The 24514-nt window shown below is 39.6% G+C and overlaps 1 protein-coding gene across 12 annotated transcripts in view; it reads left to right on the top strand.

Annotated features, from left to right (window-relative positions):
* The window catches only part of PLCB4 (phospholipase C beta 4), a 415724-nt gene that overhangs the window by 323647 nt on the left and 67563 nt on the right, over window positions 1-24514 (top strand). For all 12 annotated transcript variants that reach the window (XM_059896967.1, XM_059896965.1, XM_059896971.1 and 9 more), the window contains 8 exons: window positions 4363-4471; window positions 8317-8527; window positions 9518-9611; window positions 12702-12781; window positions 13313-13397; window positions 15958-16048; window positions 18023-18118; window positions 23037-23137. In XM_059896967.1, coding sequence (XP_059752950.1) covers window positions 4363-4471; window positions 8317-8527; window positions 9518-9611; window positions 12702-12781; window positions 13313-13397; window positions 15958-16048; window positions 18023-18118; window positions 23037-23137 — 867 coding nt within the window. The remainder of the gene's footprint in view (window positions 1-4362; window positions 4472-8316; window positions 8528-9517; window positions 9612-12701; window positions 12782-13312; window positions 13398-15957; window positions 16049-18022; window positions 18119-23036; window positions 23138-24514) is intronic.

A 24514-nucleotide genomic window follows, 5' to 3' on the forward strand; every position in this document is an offset into this window, starting at 1 on the left:
GGACAAGGCCCTATTCATTATTTGCAGATGATGATTATGTAACCTGAATATCAAAAACTATCAACTGAAAAACTCTTTGAACAGATAGAGAGTTCAACAAGGTAACCAAATAAGTGATCAACAAAGAAAAGTCAATACACACACGTACACTAGCATTAACCAATTAGAATAGGTAACAGGAAAAAAATGCCATTTATATTAGCAAAAGCCATGCTGCCACCCACCACCTCCAGCTTGTAAATCTAATACTAATGTGTATCTCCAGGAATTTGGAAGGTGAGGAGAGACTATCATTTACTGCCTTGGTCGCCGTGTGGGGGTTTGTACCACCTGCTCTCTACCCATGCCGTCACCACTTACTAGCTTTTCACTAGTAGCTTTAGATCTGCTCATTTGCTTCTCCGTACGTCCATGTTCATTGCTCCCCAGAGTGTGATCTGGGGACCAGCAGCATCGGCATCACCAGGGAGCTTGTTAGAAATGCAGAATCTCAGGTCCCACCCAGACCTGCTGAGTTGGAATCTGCATTTAACATTATCTCCAGGTGATTTGTCTGCACATTAGAGTTTGTGAAGTGCTGGATTCCTCCTTGGAATGCTTAGTGTGAATGGAAAGAATGTGAGAGCAGCATAAACCTATTATTCTCCATAATGAACTTAGTCATGGAAATCCTCCACTCGGATCTAAAATCTTGCCACAGCTATGTCTCTTGGTCCCATCCAGTGGGCTGAGGGAAACTTTCTTTGCCTATATTATGGAAATAGCAAACTGGAGTCCAGGAGAGCTGGTGGGGGCCGTCACTATGAGCTGGCACATGGTTGGAAACTGCCACCAACTCAGTTCTCTATGTATCAGGGCTAATTAAAGCTTCTTGGCTTCAGTTAGTTTCACCTCTCTTTCCCTGTTCCTAATGAGAAGCTAAATTGATTTTAGGTTTGCCTTCACTCTCCATATGACTTCTTACAAAGATGACAGCAACTGAGGGCTGGCAGAATTGAGAGATGCATGAAGAGCTGGAGAAAGAGGTCAAATTAAGAAAGAGAGGAAGAGATTTTAGATAACCACAACAATCAAGAATTAGCTTTATTTTCTTGTTGCTGGTAATCTTTCCCCCGCCTCACATATATCATAGGATCACGTTAGAGCTAAACCTGATTTGTTATTTTATTTTTTATTTTGCAGTTGAAAGAATGTAATAAAGGGCTCAAGATTGCTTTCCATTTACAATATCTTTATTCTTTAATGCATGAGCAAAGAGAGAGACGGGAGTATTTGGTGCTATAAACCTTACCAATTATTCCCTTATCTTTTTATATCTCTTTTGAATATTATTTATGTCAACATCTCTCTCCCAGTGCTGCTTGGATTGAAGCCAGTTGAAGTCTTTTCTCAATAAAAGTAAGGACATAATAAAGGAGGCGTGTTCATTATCTTCTTGTTCACTTGGGCACAGTTCTGTGAACTATTTTCGGAAGCTGTTCAGTATCGTATTTTACAAAGCCCTGGCCATCACGGGGTGGATGCCCTCTGTACATTGCTACCCCAAATCCCAACTGAAAACCCAGGTCTCTCCCTCAGAGCTGTGAAGCACTTGCCCCACTGTCCTTATGTCCATGTGGAAATCTTCTGCAACCTTATTACTCTGAGATTACGTGGAAATGATCTTTCTCCTCTTTGTTTTCTCATATAAAATTATATTTTTGTGACTCAATACAAGTTTTACCATTTTTTCCTTGCCTTTGGGTTATCCAGATTACACTGTGCTTCCTTTTTGAAACGTGAACATTTTCAGGAAAGTAAAAGGTTAAGTTATCTGGTGGAGCAGATGTGAAGACAAGTGAAATTTCATATTGTCTTCTCTTAATGCTTATTTGCTGCAAAAGTAGAATAGGGGATTATGATACATCCATTTTAAGTACTCGGTTTTCCTGGCTATTGCTTCTGATAGGGGGATGTTCTTCTAGTGAATATCATGCCCTCTGATAAATTTTGATGGGGGTTAATTAGGAGGACATCTCAAACATTTAGCATTCTTCTATCCTTTGCAGAACTTAGGTACTTTTTTTTTTCCTATGGATATGCAAATATATTGAAATGCAAACCTTTACATATTAGAGTAGTGCTTCTTAAATTTGAGCACATCAGAATCACCTGAGAAGCTTGTGAAAATACAGATTCATGGGTTCCACCCCAGAGAGTCAGGTTTCGTAAATTTGGAGTGGGGCCCAAGAATGTGCATTTCTAACAAGCTCCCAGGTGAGGGTGATGCCACTGCTGCCATCCACAGGTCACACTACAGGGGGCACCGGGTTAGAACCCACATACCTCTGTACATAAAAAGCACCTAAGAATACCTGGATTCCCTCTCTTCCTTTCCCAACTTTGCCTCTTTCTTCTTTGGCTGAGTCTCTTCTTTCTCTCACTTTTAAATTCATATGGATTTGCCCCATGATCTCCATGAGTCCAGAACACTTACCAAAAGCATATCTTTAGATTAAAAGACTTAATTATAATAAGGCAGAAAACCTTATTAGTATAGTGGCCAACCATGAACATAACTGCAGTGGGGTCTCAAAAGGCCCTTTTCCTGCCACATCCATCTTCTTCCATGGTATTATTTTCAGAGACTGAAAAGGAAAGTGCCTAGAAAATGTACTGTTTGTTTGTTTGTTTGTTTTGAAAACAATGCTTTCTCACCAGAGAGCTCTGCTTGTCATTCCCTTGGGTAGGGGCTCTGGAGTTGCATGACCGCATCCATTTCCTAAACAAGATGTCTTGTAGCATGCTTCACCTGCTTGGCGTTCCGTGGTCCACTGCACCATCTCTCTGCATACCCCAGGACTTTTCTTCTTTGTGGTCTCGAGGCCTGTTGCTCATATAACAGTTTCTGCTCTAGCACATGCATGGATGTGAGCTGTTGTGAGCCGTAATTTCTTAGATTCCAACAGAAGCATGCTTCATTGGGATAAATTGACAAAGAGATATTGATTCCTTAGGAGTTAACACTCTTAACTCGGTGGGGAGGTGGGAGGATCAGAGCAGGCTAGGCCACAAGTGCTTTAGGAAATTACATCAAGTGTTCTGTTGGCCAAAGGCATTCATTCTGTGTGCCCCACTCTTCAAATGATCATTTCAAAACAAATGGGGAAGGGAGATCCATATGAACTTTTAACAATTGTTTCTTCAATACTTTTTCAATAGTGCTTTTCAAAGTCTGTGCATATATTTGGGTAAAGAGTTGTTGCCGGTGTCCTACATACTGACCAAGTTTTGCTCACATCTGCTTATATGCCATTATTCCATTGAAGTTTCCTTTATTTATTTATTTGATGGATGACCAGGGATGCAGTGTTTGGTCTTCTAATCTACCACGAACAATAAGGAAGTTTAACGGCCCCACTACCTCTAGGTACAGAAAGATAGTCAGATAGACCCACACACACACACGATTGTAGCTGAGTCAGTTAGTAAGTTGGACTTTTTTCATCACTGCTGTAAAGTTAGGATGACAGAACTGCAGAAATAGCTTTGCTCCTGGTGCCTCATATAACATAGCACCAGGAGCCTATAGGTGCTGATTTGAAAAGAATGACATCACCAACCTCCAAATTATTTATGTACTTTCTGCCCAGAGAATTTCCTCGGGGCAAACCAAGTTAGATTTCATAGTGAAATAGAATTTCTGAACTACTGATATTTAAACACAAATTTTCATATTGTTTAGAGCTTGTAAATATCCTTGTGCTGATTAATTTTCAACTATTACAATGGGTTCATTTTGATAAATATTGATTCAAGAGAATGAAGTTTGCAGTTCCCAAGAAATCTTTTATTCATGTAGAAAGACATAATGAAAATAAAGTGATATTTGCCTGTCTAACTTCAGGGTTTTGGAGGGTTTTTTTGTTATTGTTGTTTTTGGTTTGGCATTTAAATGGGTATGTTATATATTTGGGGTTTTTTGGGATTTTTGCTTTTGTTTATCTTTTTTTTTTTTAAAGATTTTTGATCTCACTTTTTTTTTTTTTTTGATCTCACTTTTTATAAGCACTTATGCCAAATGTCTTGCCTGTGGTATGGCAATGCCATACCGTTTTCTCTGTCCGTCAACTTTTGAAGAAAGAAAGTATCTTCTGTTTTCTCCCTCTTCAGTTCAGTGAGGGGAACCAACAAACTACTACCAAATTTGGACGTTTCTGAAGTCTATTTTAGGAAGAAAGACAGGAAAAAAGTGAAATCTTCTCTTTGTAACTGTAAACATGATATTCTAGATATATCTTATATTAGAAATTACATACTTTAGTGATGTGTACTTGCCCAAGGGTGAATGTCAGCCTAAATGGAGTTATTTTCTCATCATAGCATCAACGAGATCCTCGATTGAATGAAATTTTATTCCCGTTTTATGATGCTAAAAGGGCAATGCAGATCATTGAGATGTATGAGCCTGATGAAGACTTGAAGAAAAAAGGTAAGAAAAGCGAAAAAAGAGAGAATTTTTCTTTGTTTAAAAAAATCAAGGACATATGCAACTTTTAAAGTCCTTGAATTTTTAGTTAAAGGTATCTTTAAATGCTTTGGAGCTATCTAGAGGCAAGGATTGATAACTGACTGATTTTTTTTTTTTTCCTTGCTCTAAGTATAAATTTTACCTTACACCAAAATTTGTTCGTGCTGCCTGAAGTGTAATGATAAATTTATTATTAAACTCTAGTGATATTTTCCCCATGTGCTTTCTTATCTTTAGCATTGCATAGTGCTTAAAATGTAAAAATGCCAATTATAGTCTCTGTTTGCCATCTATGAAAACAATGGCATTTGCTATAAAAATTGACGCCTTCTTCTTCTTCCTTTAGTTTTGCAAGCTAACTAAATTTAATACACGGTTTAAGCAGCCTTTTTACTCATCATTTGACCTCTGGTATGGAAGATAAATGCAATTGACATGAAATTAAATAGGAATCAATTTAGCAAATTGTTGGGGTTTATGAGCATTTGCCTCTTTCAGTGAAACTTTGGAAACAATGTGTTGTTCATTCCAACATTTAACAAAGGAAAGGTATGGAGAGGAAATTTGATTGGTTCTATAGCCATGAGAAACACCTGCAAAGGATGGGAGTGATGATGCTAATATAGTATCTCCAGGGAGTGCCAGGAGATACCTGACCTGGAGCCTCTGGACTTATGTCTCAGTGGAGAGTGAAGGGAGAGCTAGGTTAAGTTCTTTCTGTCCCATCTGCCCATGAGTATCATGGCCTCCTCTTTAGAATAGAGGTTCTTTTTTTTTTTGTATCTCAGTGAGTGTGGCTGAAAGATTTGTACGTTCTCTGGACCCACATAGAACCTGTTTATACACATGCCTGGCCCACCATACCATGTGGCCTTACCCCTGATATTTTTCCAAGCCCAACAGAGTTTTCCCTTCATTATAGTCATACATTTACACTTTTCTGCAGGGTCTCAAATATCTATTTTCAGCAAGACTGCTTCATCACTTATCTCTTTATCAATATCCTGAGTATCATAATTAAGTCCACATGGCATGTGATTTAAGTGAAGGGAGGAGTGGCTTGGCAGAAAATCTAGTACTTTGCAGTGGTGGGAGGTGATGTGATTTTTGTTGCATCCCCTGTTGCTGTGTGACCTTGAGCAAGGAACTGTATTCGTAGGCCTCAGTTTCCCTGCTTGTAAGATGGTGGGGTTCATGCAGTCATTCAATTAGTATTTCTGTCCCCTGCTTTCAATCCTTATAGGCACAGCCAAGCACTGTGCTAGGTGCTGGGTATTCAAAATGAAATAAGGCGGTTGTGATCTACTGAAGGAGAAAGACCTATGACTCAGTAGTGCCTTGGTGGTTGATAAATGTTATGATAGAGGTGTGTTTTATTCTGTATAAGGTCCTCCCAGGTCCTAAAAGTCTATGAAATTACCACTGACACATCTAAAAAGCATAGCTTCACCATTTCACATATGACAGAAATGTTATAGTCTGTCATTATCAAGTATGGGTGAGAATGTGGTGCCAAAGACATTCTTATCAACTATGCTGAGTGTGTAAATGGGTACAAACAACCACCTTGATGAATATTTTGTCAATAATAAAGTGGAAAATATGCCTCTCCTACAGCCCAGCCTCTTCACTTCCAAGTACGTACCCTAGAGAATGTCCCGTGTCTTTCCCGAGTCTGGTGTCAGAGTGGCCCTGCTCAGTCCTCAGATCTCTGTTCCTTCTATCCTCACTCCTTGAATGAGCTCATCCAAGCCAATGGCTTTAAGTTTCTTCTATACACACATGACTTTCAGATTAAACTCTCCACTCCTAATCTGTCTCTTAAACTACAGACCTGTATAGTAGACCTCTCCATTTGGATGCTGAGTGGGCATTTCAAATATATATATATATATATATATATATATATATATATATATATACAATATGCTTTGATTGTCCCCATCCACAGACCTGTCCCTTTCCCAGCCTAGAAAATGGTACCATGACTCACCCAGCTTTTCATGCCAAAACTCTTGGAGTCATCCTTGACTTGTTTATTCTTTCACATCACCTCTGATCCGTCAACAAAACCTGCAAGATCTATCCTGAAAATAAATCACTTCTCACCGTCTCCACACTTACTGGACTATCGGATCCTACATCATCTCTCCCTAGATGAGGCCAGCTGACTTCTAACTAGTCTTCTCCTTTCCTCAATGCCCTACGATTTATGTACCACACAGCAGCCAGAGTAAACCTTTTAAAATCAAATCTAATCATGTTCTTCCACTCTTCAAAATGCTCCAAAGACTTCCCAGCACACTTAGAATAAGATCCAAAGTACTTAATGAAGACTAAAGTCCAACCGATGTAGCCTTTGGATTCCTCATTTCTAGCTACTTTCCCCTCCATCACATGGTCTCTGCACTTGCTGATCTTTCTGTCTAGGATGGGGCAGCCCCAGGGGTGCATGGGGCTTGCTCCCCATGTGTGAATGTGACCTCATCAGAAGGGCTTTTGCTGGCCACGTAGCAAACACAACATCCTGGTCATTCTTGATCACTTTGATACCCTGCTTTCTATTTCCTTCTAGCATTTTCATAACATTATATTTATTTGTTAATTTATTTGTTCTCTCACCCATAATATATGAGTTTCATGAAAGTAGGGCTTGTCTGTTTCTTCTATCCTGCGTCTATCACAGTGCCTGGGAAAGTATAAATGTGTGTGTCCAAGGAGATAGGCACACAAATTTTTACTGCAGTTCGTTTAGTTATAAATAGAAATGACCTAAATATCCATCAACAGAATGATGGATAATGAATTGTGGTATATTCACATATGAACTACTTTACACTCTACACACTGCATACTTCTACTATACATTACTCAGTGAAAAATAAATGAACAAGAGCTACTTATATTAACTAGATAAGTCACAAAAAAACAGGAAAAATGGCAAGCTGCAAATGCAAATAATGGGGTAACTTTTATATAAATTTTAAAAGAGTCAAAACTACCTATTTTTTGGATAAATGCATATAAAGTTACAGAACCATTTTGGGAATGTTAAACACAAAAACTAGATTATTGGCTGTCTACCTAGGAATAAAAAGATGGAATTGAATGGAATTGAGGTGGGGCACACAGGGTGCTTCATGGGCATCTGTAGTTATGCACTTCTTTAAAAAATGTAAAGGAAATATAGGAAAAGGTTAAGATCTAACAAGGCTGTGGTGTAGATCCATGGCTGTTTATCCTGCTATTATCTGTACTTTTCTGTAAGCTTGAAACCAGCTTGTAACTTGGAAATGCTTAAGTAAATGCAAGAAGCTGAAGCTGTTGATGGTTGACAGGGTAGGAGAAGATGCAGAAATATTGACACCGGCCCTGTCCCATGTCACAAAGGTGTGACTGAGATGAGTGGTGGCTCTTGGGATCACGTTTCAATGACCACTGAATACTCATCTCACTGGTCCCATATCCTATTTTTTAGATAAAATAGGAAAATGGAATTATTTGAATCCAGAGAGGCCACTCATCCCTTCTCGAATCTGGCTCCTGGTGCTGCACTTTTGAACTTAGGGAACTGAGTGTTTTGCCATCATGGATGTGAAAGCAGATGCCTCCTATTTGTGGAAAGCATTAGATTACTTATGCAATGCGGGTACTTCGTTCAACTTCTGAAAGAGGAAGGTTCTTGGGAAAGAGACTATGAAGAATTTTTTACTCCTCCTGTTTAAGTTGCCTCAAATGTCATGAATAAAACATGAGATGTGTATCTTCAGAGCCATAAGTCTCCATGATATTCCTTTTCCCCCCAGGCCAAATATCAAGTGATGGGTTTTGCAGATACCTGATGTCAGATGAAAATGCCCCAGTCTTCCTAGATCGCCTAGAGCTTTACCAAGAAATGGACCACCCTCTGGCTCACTACTTCATCAGCTCTTCCCACAACACCTATCTCACTGGAAGACAGTTTGGTGGGAAGTCTTCAGTAGAAATGTACAGACAGGTCCTCCTGGCTGGTTGCAGGTCAGAAACTCAATACACTGTTTCTTCTTTGGATTTGATGCTCTTCAATTGAATTTAGTTTTCTCTGAAAAATAGAAGTAGCATTCAGAGTGAAAAGGACATTTGTCTTTCTCTTTAATGGATTACGATGGCCATTTAACCTTGAGAAAGGAAAATTGGTATCTGTTCCAGAAAGGTCTAGAGTCCTCCTATGGGTCAAAAGATGTTTTTTTACTGTAAATTTAAAATATTCCCCCAACATTACCAAAAAAATGGCATATTTTAAGAAGTCATGCTAAGTTTCCTGTTGGTCCTAGGCACTTGCAAATTTAGCTTTACTTAATGTTCAAAGTTCTAAAATTGTTCATTCTCAGACAATAAAGATTATTTTAAATGGCTTTAATTTTACAGAAATTGGAAAATATTTGAGGTTTAAAATATGGTGAAAATGCTGAAAGTGAAAAATAAGAAATGTAGTTACATTATGATTGTTTTCTTGATTGTCAATGACCAATACTTACTTTTTCAACTCACTATTTTCTGTATGTATGGAAATACATTAAAAGACTTTAACTACATCACTACAGCTGTTTCTGAATACTTAAATATGAGTCACTGAAACAATGAGAACATTTTAGTTTATGGCCAAAGTAACATCATCACACCTACAAAATTTTTACAGTATTCTTTAACATCCTCTAAAACCCAGCCCATATCTAAATTTTCCCAGTTGTCCCCAAATTGTCCTTTATTACAGCTTTGTCACAACTAGGATTTCATCCAGAACCTCACTGCTTGTTACATCTCTTGTCTCTCTTAATCTCCGATAGTCCCTTTTTGATGACACCAACCTGGTTCGATTTTAACCTGCATCCTCCAAAAAATAATCGTGTTACTTCCTTCATTCCATTTTCTACTTCTATAGAAAACAACGTATTCTGATGTCTTTTCATTTGTACACACGCTATTTTATTGTAAAGGTTCAATATTGGTAAATCACAATGTTCCTAGATGTGTTGAACTTGACTGTTGGGATGGAAAAGGTGAGGACCAAGAACCAATAATAACTCATGGAAAAGCAATGTGCACAGATATCCTTTTTAAGGTAAGTGTTTTCTATTTTTTCATTGAAGTATAGTTGATTTACAATGTTGTATTAGTTTCTGCTGTACAGCAAAGTGATTCAGTTATACATATATATACATATTCTTTTTCATATTCTTTTGCATTATGGTTTATTATAGGATATTAAATATAGTTCCCTGTGCCATACAGTAGGACCTTGTTGTTTATTTTATATATAGTAGTTTATATCTGCTAGTTCCAACCTCCTAATTTATCCCTCCCCACCCCCTTTCCCCTTTGGTAACTGTTAGAAACAGACTCACAGACATAGAAAAACTGTTTCATAAGTTAGTTCATTTGTGTCATATTTTAGATTCCACATATAAGTGATATCATATGGTATTTGTCTTGCTCTTTCTGACCTACTTCACTCAGTATGATAATCTCTAGGTCCATCCATGTTGCTGTAAATGGTGTGATTTCATTCTTTTTTATGGCTGAGTAGTATTCCATTGTGTATATATGTACCACATCTTCTTTATCCATTTCTCTGTCGATGGACATTTAGGTTGCTTCCATGTCTTGGTTATTGTTAATAGTGCTGCTATGAACATTGGGGCGCATGTATCTTTTTGAATTGGAGTTTTTTCCGGATATATACCCAGGAGTGGCATTGCTGGATAATATGGTAGCTCTATTTTTAGCTTTTTAAGGAAACTCCATACTGTTTTCCATAGTGACTGCACCAATTTACATTCCCAACCACAGTGTAGGAGGGTTCCAAGGTAAGTTTTAAAATTACCTCACCATTGCCTTTTCCAAACTGTTGTGGAAACAGAGAGATGGAGTGGAGAAAACGAATTATTCATCTTCTCAAGCATCTTACCTTTATATTCCTTTCTTCCAGTTTTTCAGAGAAAGTCAAGAAAAATGTTTTCTCCACTTAATATTTCCTTCATGCTACTTTTTCTGCTTTCAAATGGTGACGGTGTCATATAATGAGATTTCTCTGGCAGAACCTCCCTTGTTCCACTTACTTTAAAAACAGTCTTTCATTTTCTTATCTATTTTTGTGCTTACTTACTTTGCATTTTTTCTGAAGGACTTTCAAAGTGGAATAAAAAGATATAGAATACAGGAAATAAAATAGATTATAAATAGTGCCTATATGGGTAAGAAAGTAAGATAGTGAGATTAGAGTTTTATGAATGCTTGTCAAGAAATCCTATGAACTTTCAAGCCATACGACAAATTGGGCTCCAAACTTTTTTGAATTCAGTGCAAGGAGAGAAACATGATAATTCACAGGATTTGTAAAATACATACAGAGTAGTTAGTCCAGAGAAGCACAGTTATTCCTAGTACTGACACCAGATAGAAGTCGCCCCCCGCAAGATCCTCACAGAATGTAATCTACACTTTTATAAACTGGATTTCAGTCATGGCCTTTTGGTGATCTCTATGTACAATATGAAGGTTGGTTTCTTAGCAAGTTCCTCAGTATGATCCAGTGATGCCCTGCCAAAAGACAAGTGAAAAAATGAAATTCTGTGGTTGGACACTATGTCAAATACGTCAACCTCTGTCAGTTTTGTATAACTCAGGAGAGTTATTTCAGCCTCTGGATCAATGGTTCTCAACTCTGCCAACATGTGGAAAATCACTGGGGTTGTTTTGTTTTGTTTTTTAATAGATTTATTTATTTTATTTACTTATTTTTGGCTGTGTTGGGTCTTCGTTGCTATGTGCAGGCTTTCTCTAGTTGCAGTGAGTGGGGGCTACTCTTTGTTGCGGTGCACAGGCTTCTCATTGTGGTGGCTTCTTTTGTTGCGGAGCACAGGCTCTAGGCACGTGGGCTTCAGTAGTTGTGGCTCACAGTCTCTAGAGCACAGGCTCAGTAGTTGCGGTGCACAGGCTTAGCTGCTCCGTGGCATGTGGGATCTTCCCAGACCAGGGCTTGAACCTGTGTCTCCTGCCTTGGCAGGCAGATTCTTAACCACTGTGCCACCAGGGAAGTCCCACCAGGAGTGTTTTTAAAAATAGACACCTAGACCCTAGTCCCGTGACCCTCCATACATATCACTTCTCTTAGCCAAGATGTTGGTGAGTTTTGAACATCGATGAATTCAAGGTTACATTTCCTGAGAAGTACCAAGAGTATGTTCAAGTGGGAAGCAATGAGTTTGCATAGCCACCAAACTGACAGCAAGGGTTGACATCTTTTTTTATAGAATTAAGGAGCCTAATAAGGAAGCTTAAGCTCTAAAGCAGGTTCTTCCCTCTCAGCTTGGAGTTGAGCAAAGAAGAAACCATGGGCAGAGCCAAGATTCTCCTAAAGGAGTAATTCTAGGTCAACTCAAGTGGATAATTAAGGTCACTTGGGAAGTGACTCAAGGCATTTTTGCCTGAGAAGAAACTTCAAGCAAGAATAGCTAAAGGACCACCTGAACCATAAGAATGCTCAGTAAAATACTCCAAGATTGTCTAGCCTAGGCCATTATTCTTTTCAATGGACTTCCCTAGATAGCTATTGTCAAATATTTTCCCAACTAACAGAATGATGAGGCTTGCCCCATGGTTAACTACCAGGGTGATACACAACAAGGAATATTGCAAATGTCACATCGATTCACAGGAGTCTTCACTGAATTAATGAAATGTAGCCCAACTCTGGTGCCAAAAGGCAGAGGAAAGTCAATAAAAGCTTCTAACAGTCCTGAGGTTTTTACCAACACATTTCTCCTCGAGGCGAGAGGGGAAGGAGAGGGGTCTGCTGTGAAAATCTCTGTGCAGAAAGCTCACCTGCTCCTCAGTGAGAAAGGTGAGCTCTGAACCAATCTTGGCAGATTATAGAGCAAGGAACTGCACTGCCATTTAGGTGAAATATCTTGTCAGTTACTAGCACCCTAATTTTGGAGAAGTAAAAGTAGCTTTGAAAAAAAGTGTCATTAACCATGAACTGTGCCTGGGTCTAACCACAGGGGACTCAGTCTGTAGCAGTAAATGGGTTCTCCAGGTCTTAATTGCCAGAACTGACTTTCTGAAAAGCTCAAATTAATAGTCTCCAATTGGTTTCAGGTACCTTAATTTTTTTTCTCTCCTCTCTCATTAACACTCTTTATCTTTAAAGGATGTTATTCAAGCCATCAAGGAAACTGCATTTGTCACATCTGAATATCCTGTAATTCTCTCCTTTGAAAATCACTGCAGGTATAATGATTCATTCTACTCCAAGTCTCTAAGTGTTGTTTCCTAATCCCCACTCCCCACCCCTGCTCTACATCTTTTTGAATAACCGAATAGTTTCTTTTGTGAAGTGGTAAGTACACATAGTCTTATGGGGGAAAAAAAGGAGAAGAAACTCAAACCACTGCCTCTCAACACTTCCAAAAAAGAAAGAAAAAAGTCATGTTAATGTGTTTTAGAAATGCTTCCTCTAAACAAAAGGTCAGAGAGCAGGACACCTTGCTCAAAATTCCATTGAGTTGGAAGACTTGGCAGTATGTTTGTAGTCAGACCTGATGAACTTGAAAGACACTTTTTATTCTGCTTACCAGCTCTTAGTTTGGGGGCAGAATCGACTTCTTTTTAAACTACACTGGTTAACCCATTAACATCAAGAGGACAATCAAACATTTTGCAGAGTGGGAGTTTTTAATCACTAGGAATGGATGTTTCTTATTCTTATTCTGGACAGTTAATGGATGTTTGAATTTACAAATGTCCGTTCTTTCCCTCTAGCAAATATCAACAGTACAAGATGTCCAAATATTGCGAAGATCTATTTGGAGATCTCCTGTTGAAACAAGCACTTGAATCACATCCAGTATGTATTTTTAGCAAACCATATTTCTAACATGAATGGATTTGTTTTGAAATTCATTTCTGAAGGGTCAAGTAGTTCTGGAGGACTAATGTTAAAGATCTTCATGTGTATTTCAATTCGCTGGTATGGGAAGCTTCCACTGTGCTTCAGAGGTGTGTGTAGAGAGAGGCACAAAGTAAACATCTGGCTCAGTTTAATTCAGAAGATCATGGGGTCTCTATGGCTTCTGAGACCTCTGTCCTAAAATTTCACAAAGTGTGCACTGGCCAGGAGTCTAGAGTTGGTGATCATTCTCAAGTTCAGTGACAGGTTAGAATCACCTGGGGGAACTGTGAAACATACCTCTGCCACAGCCCCACTCAGAGATTCTGAAATTGATTCAAGGTCAGCCGGATTGTGGTGTTTTTTAAATGCTCTCCAGGTAAATCAAATGTGCAGCCAGGGTTCAGCACCCACGGGATCCTGTTGCTATGGGAAGTTCCCTGGATGAAGTCACAGAAGCCTGAAGTTCAAGCTCCTAAGTCCAAAATAAACTCTTGGGCAATGTTATATGCACGTTTTTGAGCTTCATTTTTACACTTACTAATTCCTTCATCAAACAAAGAATTTTTAACCTGTTCGCCACAGATAGGCTTTGTGGGGTCTGTGAACTCATTCTAATTGCATACAGTTTGCTGTTTTGTATACAGTCATTCCAGAGAGTTCATCAGATTTTTACCAGGATCCATAACCCCCAAGTGGTTAAGATCCACTCTCACAAGATGTTGGGAGTAACAAGAAAGCTACTGGAGTGAAAGTATGAAACACTCTACAGTAGTGAAATATTTTGCCCCACTGTTGACGAGCAGCTGATAGGCCCAAACACGGTAGCACGAAGCAGCAATAGAACATCACCATGGCTAAAGGGGGAAGGTGCTCTGTGCTACCTGGGAACACATCAGGTAGTTTAACAGTGAGTTTTGCAGAAGTACATCTTTGGGAACTGAAAAAAATATAGGAGGATATTGGCAGCCTGCTGAAGCTTTGGCTGCAGGGGCCCTGTCCACATCCTGGCAGCGCTTCGTGCTTCCCTGCACACCGGCCTGATCTCCACCGCCAGCACCTGCAGCTGCTGCCTGGGGGGACACTCTGGTCCCTGGAGCTCTGCCCACACAGGGAAGTCAGGCCAGAAGTACCAGAGAATTACCACCCCCCGCCCCATGTTTCCTCATTCCTCAAGAGGGATGACTCCGGGCACATGGTCCCCACTTTCCCCCCAAGTTCCCCAGCGGGATCATGCTTCCGTCCACAGTAACAGCTTGCCTACTAGCACACCTTTCATTGGCTGCCTGTTTTCTTTTTCTCACTTTCCTACTCCTCTGCTGGAGTTCCCTGGAGCTGCCCCCCAAATAAATTACTGGTGCTTTCCTCTTTGTCTCAGACTGATTCTACGGGAACCTAAACTAAGAAACATCGCTGATTTATTTTATTTTTTACTTAAGCCCTTTGTTTGTTTTATTTTCTTTGTTAGACTAAGGTGCTGGCTTTTACAGAAAGATCTCTGCATTCTTTGTGATGTGCACATACATGAGAGGTTATGGGAAGTATAGGCAATATAAATGAGATTAAGATCTGAACTACAGAACTTTCAGTCCTGGAAGGAGGGCACAGGATACAAATGTAAAACCGTAACTAAAAAAGATGGCCTATAGTGTGGTGAATATTTATTGCCAATATCCAGGTGCAAAAGAGATCACTGGGAGTGGACTGGTTACAGCAGGCTTCCCAAAGGGAGCAGAATTTCGGCAGAGGGTTTCATTTGAGTCAGCACTGACATAGGAAGGCACAGTGCCTTGTGTGTACAAATAGTATAAAAATTAGTTTGGAAAATGAGTGGACACGTGGAAGGGTAGCTGGGTATATAGATGGATGGTGGGGGGATGGGGAATGGGTGACCAGATATAACACAGTTCTGTGGATCAGAAGTAATCGAATAAAGGAACATCCCCTTTGCAGACATTAATCCAAGCCAGTGAAACCATAGTAGAGCTCAGATTTCAATAATTAGAACCACTTCCTTCTTAATTCTCTTATTGAACCCACAAAGCCACAATCCCAAGCATTGAAGATGGATCACCCTACTGAGTAGACCAGCTTACTGTATAGCCCAACACTTGTGGGGGGCTCAGGGAGCCTCTTGACTTTGCCTGGGGGGGCACCTCTGACCCCAGCTGACCCCATCACCTCTTGTACTTTACCAGGTACTTAAAGGGGGCAAGGTCTGGGGTTGAGCTGGACCCCTTTCCCCAAGACCACTGTAGGTCAGACCCCACTCCCTGGGGAAGGTGGAGCAGCTCTGCAAACCTCTAGAGACCCTGTGGATGCCAAGTTTGCTGCCTTAGTGTAAGGCAGAGCTCGGGCTAGTTTGGGTTGCGGAATGAAAGTATAAAACTGTGCAGACTGCCATCTAGTGGATATTGGTTGTGTAACTCACAGGCCTTCTGCTCATTCTGGGCTGGGAATGAGAAGGGAGAAGTACGACCCTGTCGTGATGAATTCAACCTTTTCTCTTTGTCTCCAGCTGGAACCAGGCAGGCCCTTGCCATCCCCAAATGACCTCAAAAGAAAAATACTCATCAAAAATAAACGGCTGAAACCTGAGGTTGAAAAAAGTAAGTCAAATACACTCATCTATGGCAGAAGCATCCGTACGTTGCATGTTGAGACAATTCAGCTATCTAGAATGAAATATACTTTAACACCACAGATTGGGGAGGAAGCAGGTCTAATGGTGATGTTCTATATACTGTGCAGAGCAAAGTTGCCACATTTTTATTCAAGTTTAGGTTCCACATCAACCCCTTCCTGCAGCGGGAAAACATATTCATATATTCATAGATCACAGTTTGGAGGAGTCCCAAGGAAAGATGAGAAGAAAACGAAAGAAGCATTTTAGAATTTGTCAAGATATAAGGAACTAGCACTTTATCATTTTATACACTCTAAAGCCTTCTTTAAAAGCTTCCCTTTGCACTTTTCCCTGTGATATATATATATCTACGGATCCTAGGTAATACGCGAGTGTGAATGTGTGTGTGGTTGGGGGGTGGGGGGAGATGATTTTATCTAGACATTGCCCCCACTGTGTTTTCCCAGAACATTTTCTTTGAAAATATTTTCTTCCAACAAATCTCTTAGTTCAGTGAATGAATAGCATCAAATACTGGTATGATTGCATTGTGGTTTTCCCCTTGGTCATTCTAAATTAAAAATTTTTAACTATATTAGCTCCAGTTTATTTTTATTGCAAAAGCAATAATGCTATAGGAAAATGAAAACAGCAAAGAAAAATATAATAAAATAATAAAATAGCACTAAATTATATATTTTATACACATATATGCGTATTAGAGACACATGTACACACGTACACTTTTAACATATACACGCATTTTTAACAAAACTGGGATCATGTTAAATATACTGATTTTTAGTCAATTTTAATTCAACCAATGAAGTATACTCATATCCAGTAGGATATAAATCTACATACTAACTTTAATTCTTATGTATAAAATTTTTTTTTGATTCTAGTGTATGAAACACTGTACAGAATTTATTATGTGGCATATAGTGTAATTTAACCAGATCCAAGTTGATGGATTTTCATTGCTATGAAAACAACAACGGTAAACATGTTTGGCTGTTCATTTTGTACATTTATGCAGCCTTCTCCTTGGTACAATTAGAGTTGGTTGGCCAAAGCATGTACACATTTTATATCATATGTATCTTGTTATACTGACCTTCAGAAAAGTTGTACCAGTTTATACCCTCACTATAATATAAGAAGAGTGCCTGTTTCCCAGCGATATTCTTTTTTTTTTTTGGCTGCATTGGGTCTTCGTTGCTGCACTCGGGCTTTCTCTAGTTGTGGCGAGCAGAGGCTATTCTTCATTGCAGTGCTTGGGCTTCTCATTGCGGTGGCTTCTCTTGTCAAGGAGCATGGGCTCTAGGTGCGTGGGCTTCAGTAGTTGCAGCACGCGGGCTCAGTAGTTGTGGCGCACGGGCCTAGCTTCTTCACGGCATGTGGGATCTTCCTGGACCAGGGCTCAAACCCGTGTCCCCTGCATTGGCAGGCAGATTCTTAACCATGGCGCCACCAGGGAAGCCCCCCAACAATGTTCTTAATGCTGGCTGTTAGGCGTCTTTTATATGTGTTCACAACTATTAAAAGAAAAATATTTTTTCCTGAAGCGTTTTCAGTCTCTGTTCTGTCACTTCACCATAACAGTCCATAAACCTTGGTCTGTGCCAGATGCTCCAAATTCTGGGCTTTTGTTATCAAGCTTCAAATCCTTCACAGGGACTGAGCTGTGACTTCTCAACCTGGTGACCAGGATATGGGGCATTTCCCTCACGTTCCAATAGTGGCTCAGTGTGCATAGATAAGAGGGTTGTTGTACTTGCCTTAAGGACTCAAGGCCACCAGGACTGGGGAGACAGTGGCCGTGGCTGAGCCTCAGGAGCCTCGACAATAGGTTTCCCTTCCCTTTTCACTTCCTTCTCCACATTGATCTTCAAGCCTATTTTATAAGTGATCCAACACCTGTCTCCATCTCCTTCTTGTTTATTTTTAATAACAGAACAGCTTGAAGCTTTGAAAAGTATGATGGAAGCAGGAGAATCCGCTGCCCCAGTGAACATCTTAGAGGATGACAATGAAGAGGAAATAGAAAGTGGTAAGTTGTTTTTTTTAAATTTACACATCACAAAAAAATACTTTTTAAAATAAGAAAAACATGAATCTGTCTCAATGGACCCTTTTATATAACACAACATTCTAATTCCTAATAGTCAGGTACGTGTACCAACCTTAATCTTTTGGTATTTTGCGGTATTTTTCCAAATAGTATGACTTAGAATTTACCTGCACACTAGATTTTAGTAGCTTAGTCATCTCCTTTCCTGCTGTGCATTCAGCTATTCAGCAGAAACTCACAGCCAGAGAATCCTTGAAGCACTTGCTGTAGAAGGCTGGGCTTGGAATAAAAAGAACATTTCTGCAGTTCTTTCCCATAAACAAAACCTGAACATCAGTGCTCTTACTGATGACAGCAGTAAGGTGAGTTAAAAGGGAAGGAACCTGGATAGAGACCCTCAGTAAATGCTTGATTTGTGTGCACTTATAGTGAACTAGAAACTCAAAGCCAGAATTAAACTTTCAAGTTCAAATTCCTTCAAATAACCAGCTCACCAGAATTGCCTATATCTATATCTATCTATAAATATCTGTATCTATCTGTAAATATCTATATTTACAGGTAGATAATTTTTGCAAAGGCAGCCTTGCTCAAAATATTTTAATATTTGTTATTAGCTTCTATTTTTACTTTGGCCATATAGCCACAACCATAATCTTTGGTTTTACATGGGTCATTTGAAAAGTTTGGAATGTTTTTAGAAAATTATTTGTTCATTATGTATCATGAGAATTGATTAACAAAATGACATGAGAGTTGATTAACAGAATAGTTTGGACATGCATTGAGTGTTGGTTAGTGCCTTGAATTTAGATAGTGCCTTGGGGCTAAGTAATTTAGAAACACTTGTAGAAACTCTGTTTTTCATATAAACATCTGAAATAGAAGAGTAGATTTTAGGAAAGTTTGACATTATAGGTAAAAACCTAAAAGCTGTGAGAATCAACTAATCGTATTCAAAACCCCTTAATAAAAACTCCTGACTATGGAAGAGACTTTATGAATGATTTATGTTGCCTGGGAACATGACTTACTTCCATATGTTTTATATGTCAGGGAGGGTCTGGGAGGCCAGAGATACCTGACAGTATTTAATCAATGCCTGTTGTGGTTATCTATTACTGTGTAACAAACCACCCCAAAACACTTTATTATTTTCTCTCCTAGTTCTATGGGTCACCTGGGCTCAGGTTGAGGGCTCCCTTTGGTTTCTCATGAGGTTGCCAGCAGATGACATCGGGGGCTAGAGTCATCTGAAGGTTCCACTGGGCCGGGTGTCTGAGATGGCTCACTCATGGCTGACAGTTGATGCTGGCTGGCTGTTGGGAGCTCAGTTGACACAAGCACCCCCATGTGGCCTCCCCACGTGGCTTGGGCTTTTCACAGCATGGTGGCCAAGCTCCTTGACAGAGCGTCCGGAGAGCCAGTGCTCCAACAGGCAGAAAACAGAAGCTGCTAAACTGTTTAAGAGCTGTGCTTGGAACTGGCACATCATCACTTCCTCTATATTTTATTCATCCAAGCAGTCTTAGTTAGGGCCCACCCACATTCCAGGGGGTGGGTGAGCGGCAAGATCACATTGTAGAAGAATCAGTGGGAAGCTGATATTATTGCAGCTGTCTTTGGAAAATACAGTCTGCCACATTGCTTATTATATTATTTCACATTTTTTGCAAATAATAAACCCAAACAAGATTTAAGAATAAAATCTTGAAAGGAATATACTGAGTTGGCCAAGAAGTTCGTTCAGGTTTTTCCATAACATCCTATGGAAATTTGGCCAACCCAGTATTTCAAAAGATCAATAAAATACTTCTAAAATTTGAATGTCTGAATATTATATAAAAACTGTCCCTTAACCTAGGTTAAGTTTCATAGATGATAGTCAAACACATGTAAGGTGTTACTAGATACTCTAATCCAGTAAAACAAACTGCAGAATAATGGAATACATTAAGAAAAATCATAATAATAATAACTACGATTTTTGTACCAACTGTGGATTAGGTACTTTACATCAATTCCTCATTTAATCTTTATGCAACCAAAGAAGTAGGTATTATTATACTAATTTTTCAGATGAGGAAACTGAAGCTTAGAGTGGTAACATATGTTACATGCAACCCCACAGCTGATGAGCAATGCCACTAAGATTCAATCCCAGAATTGCCTTGAGTCCAGGGTCAAGACCTTCTGTACCTTACAATATTGTCCTTCTAATGTATAGGAATATAAAGAGAACATAAATATGCAAAATCATGGGTAAAAATATTTTTCTTTATAAAAAGGAGAAAAAATGTAAATGATGTGAGTCAAAAATGTGAAGTTTCCTGAACACACGCACATTAATCTAAAATGAGGGGTCAGCAGGATTCCACTTACTGTCCTTAGGGGTCCTGTCCCAACTTTTATGCAAATGCTAATTATTCCTATAGACAAAATAAATTTGCCTCTAGTGATTCCCATGTTATTCCAAAAAAGTTTGAGATAAAATTTTGATTGTTCTAACAGAAATATATGGGTTCATATGCACCTGAATTTCTCTCTAAGGCCATAGAGGTTTCTGCTATACCAGTTACATATGTGAGTCTCACGTTTCCTCAGTCATACTTGACTTCAGCTCTGGTCAACCAGTTGGCTGTAATTACCCTGCTATCACAGTATGATCCTACTATACCTGAATGACTAGAGTCTCTCATTTAAGTACTTCAACACAGCAGGCAAGAGGAAACCAAGCATAGTTCAAGAGGGCAGGCCTGCCTGGAGGCTGTAGAAAATAGAAAAGGCTCTCCATCAGTGGAAGTGTGTACCCAGTCATTAGGCTGGATGTAGATTCAGACAACAGTGGGGAACATTGTGTGTGGTTGTGGGTGTGTCTATGCATACATACACACTCAGGAGATGCTAACCTTTAGTCATACAACCCTTTTAAAACAGTTACTAAGTCTCTCCCCCTTCTATGGGGTATACCCCTGGAAATTCAAGTAGTTTATATCTGGCTAAGCAGGTTAGACTAGATATAAAATTGAAATTCAGTAGTGATGGTGGGAGGTTTCAAAATCTTGGTTACAGGCTGTAGGTCATGAAAACCCAGTGTCACATTAAGAGCATTGGGCTAAGAAGCCTGAGAAATCTAGGTTCATATTCTAACTCTGTGACCTCAGACAAGTCAAATCATATCGAGCATTGGGCTAGAAGCCTGAGAAATCTAGGTTCATATTCTAACTCTGTGACCTCAGACAAGTCAAATCATATCTGTGATTCTATTTCCTTTAAAGTGAAGACACTGGACTAGATTCTTTTAAGACCTCTTTCAGCTTCTCAAATCCCTTTTTCTTGCCCAAGGCCTATATGACCTACTTTAAAAAAAATCATCTGCCTCCAGAATACCCCCTCATCAGGATATCAGTTCCAGAAGAGGAGGGTGTCTGACTCGTTTCCCTTACCTTTATCCCTTCCCTGGAATAGCACTTTGCAAAGAGCAATCTAAAATTCTGAATCTAAGACACCGTCAGTTGAAAGGCACTACTATTTTATTGACTAAGAAAGAAAACTGCTTCCAGTGAATCATAAAATGCCATCGATTAAAGGATACATTGCCATATTAGATATATTACAACGCGGGGAAAAATGCACCTTAGAATCGATGAAAGTTTTTCATGTACTCCTGTTCTTGAATTCTCCTTTCCACCTTTTAAAGGTACTTAAAACAAAAAATGTCTAATTCTTATGGGTCTGTACACCTCCCTCAGAAATATTTTCACTGTTTTTTTTTTTAATAGTAAAGGTCCCTCATGCCCAGTATAGTGAGAGTGTGGATTTGTGTTGGCCTTGTCCTGTGGCCTGTGGGTGTCTCCTGATCCTGGCTAGTTTTTAGGCAAATTCCTGGGAACCCCTGCAGGATGGGCATCATGGGAATACAGATCTCACACCATCATGTGCCTAATTTTCCAACGGGTAATCCTTTTTCCACCTGCAGCCTTGGGTGGATACCAGGGTTCTTGTCATTTCCTGGACTGGTGGGCCGGGTGATGGCACCTGTGCCTCCCTATATAGCCAGGCCAGGCTCCTGGGTCACCAGCTTGATTTAGCACCCATTTCCTGCTCCCTTCCCACCATGAGCCCGAGGAATGATTTCAGAGTCTTTTAAACAGCAGCCAGATTTGGCAAATGATTTACGGTAGCAGTAAGTCCTTCCAAGCTCTATCTTTTTTATATCACACCACTCCCGACCACAAGTCATTATGCCCATAAAATTCAAGTGGACATTTTTGACTCTTTTTCAGAATTATCAAATGTACTTTCCTTCTCTTGTATCTTTTTTTTTTTCCTCTGGGTGTCATAGAGGATCAAAATACCCTGTTATGAGTCACAGATCTTCCTGAGGTGTTTGAGGCTTTAATTTTTAAGGTTAGTATACTGCAATGGAAGTAATCATTCACTTAAGAAAAATTTGTTAAGCATCAATCATGTAAAAACCATGCTAACAATGATTTACTGTGTAACACAAGAACGATATTTGATATCTTGTAATAACCTATAATGGAAAATAATCAGAAATATATATATATATATATATATATATATATATATATATATATATATAACGAATCACTTTGCTATACACCTGAAACTAACACAATGTAAATCAGCTATATTCAATTTAAAAAGTCATGCTGGATGCAAGAGAAGTAACAAGATATGTTCCTTGACCTTGAGTAGGTAAGAGTTTAGTGAGAGTTTTATTTGAAAAAACAATTGTTTATTTAAATGTTCCCATTTTCGTTTAGCTTCCTTCCTCTCTAAAAGTGCTTATATTTTATCCAAGATTATAGAGGAGGCCTGACCCCTTGGTGGTAAGTTGGCTTCATGGATTTTCCTTTTGTCTTTCACACAGCTGAGCAAGAGGAGGAAGCTCACCCTGAATACAAATATGGAAATGAACTTTCTGCAGACGACTTGGGTCACAAGGAAGCTATTGCCAATAGTGTTAAGAAGGTCAGAGTCTTGGTTCCCTTTGCTTTCATGACTTGCAAGAGGTAGCAGCTGTTAGTTATAGCATTTCAGAAATGTGAGAGCCACAAGAGAATAAGTAGCCTGTAATTCCCCTTCTCAATTGGGTGGCCACAATCAATACCCGAACTCGAGGCATGCACAGTACTAAGTTAGAAAGGACATTTAAGTGACTGATTAGTCATGCCCAGTGTTGACCCCTACCTCTTTGGCCCATGCCCTTCAGATGTTGTTATTTATTGCATTCTTATCGGTGAGCAGGGAGAAAACAGCAGCACCCCAGCAGCAAAGGTTAACCTATTCAAATCTCAGGAAAATGACCCCGATCACCCCAGCAAGCCCTCATTAGAAAACCAGTCATACTCATTGATATCTCATCTCCCTCTTAATGTAGAATAAGCCTAAAAATATTTCCATCCATCCAACCATTCAGCCAAAAAATTAGTAACTGTGTACCCACTATGTGTCCGGCACTTTCTAGGCCATAACAACCCCGAAGGGTCAAAACACACTTGGCTTTTGCCCTCATGGAGCTGATAGGCTGATGGGAGTTTATTGGAAGGGGGTGGGAAACAGACAACAAACAAGTAAACAGGCATTTATATGATTACAATTTGTGATAGGTGCTTTTACAAAACTAAGAATGAGTGCTCAGATGGAAAAAAAAGAGGTGGAGAGAATAAAACAAGGAGATGAGAACCCAAAGGATAAAGAGGAACTGGCCATGCACAGGAATAGAGGTGTTGCTTTGCCCAGAGAGGGACCACAGCAGTAGCAACAACAAAGGCAGGGTGAACAGAGTGGGTTGAGTGAGAGATCGAGTGAAACAAGATGAGATTAGACAGGCAGGTGGGAACTAGAGAATGAAGGATGTGACGGGGGGCACAGTGAGAAACTCAAATGTTAATTTAAGTGAAATGTGAAGCCACTGAAAAAGTTTAAAGAAACGGGGCAGTGTACCCTCACATGATTACTTTTGTGTGTGGGGTATAGTGATGTGTGTGTGTGTGTGTGTGTGTGTGTGTGCACTGAGAACATTTGAGATCTGCTCTCTTAGCACCTTTCGAGTATACAATACAGTCTTCCTAACTGTAGTCACCATGCTGTACATGAGAGCCCAGGAACTTATTCCTCTTATAACTGGAAGTTTGTACCCTTTGATCAACATTTCATTTCCCCCACCTGCTATCCCCTGGCAAAGTGGTTGATTTTTTTAATACTATTGAGTGATTGAGTAAGAAGATGCAAGAGTCATTGGCCTAGGAGTCATTGGTGACCTTGAAGAAAGGAGTTTCAGTGTGGAGGTTGGGACCCCTGTAGCAGACAGATGTGAGTGAGGAGACACTATACTTTTGGGCAGTT

Source organism: Balaenoptera ricei, chromosome 15 (genome assembly GCF_028023285.1).
Source record: "Balaenoptera ricei isolate mBalRic1 chromosome 15, mBalRic1.hap2, whole genome shotgun sequence".
Classification (NCBI taxonomy): Eukaryota; Metazoa; Chordata; class Mammalia; order Artiodactyla; family Balaenopteridae; genus Balaenoptera; species Balaenoptera ricei.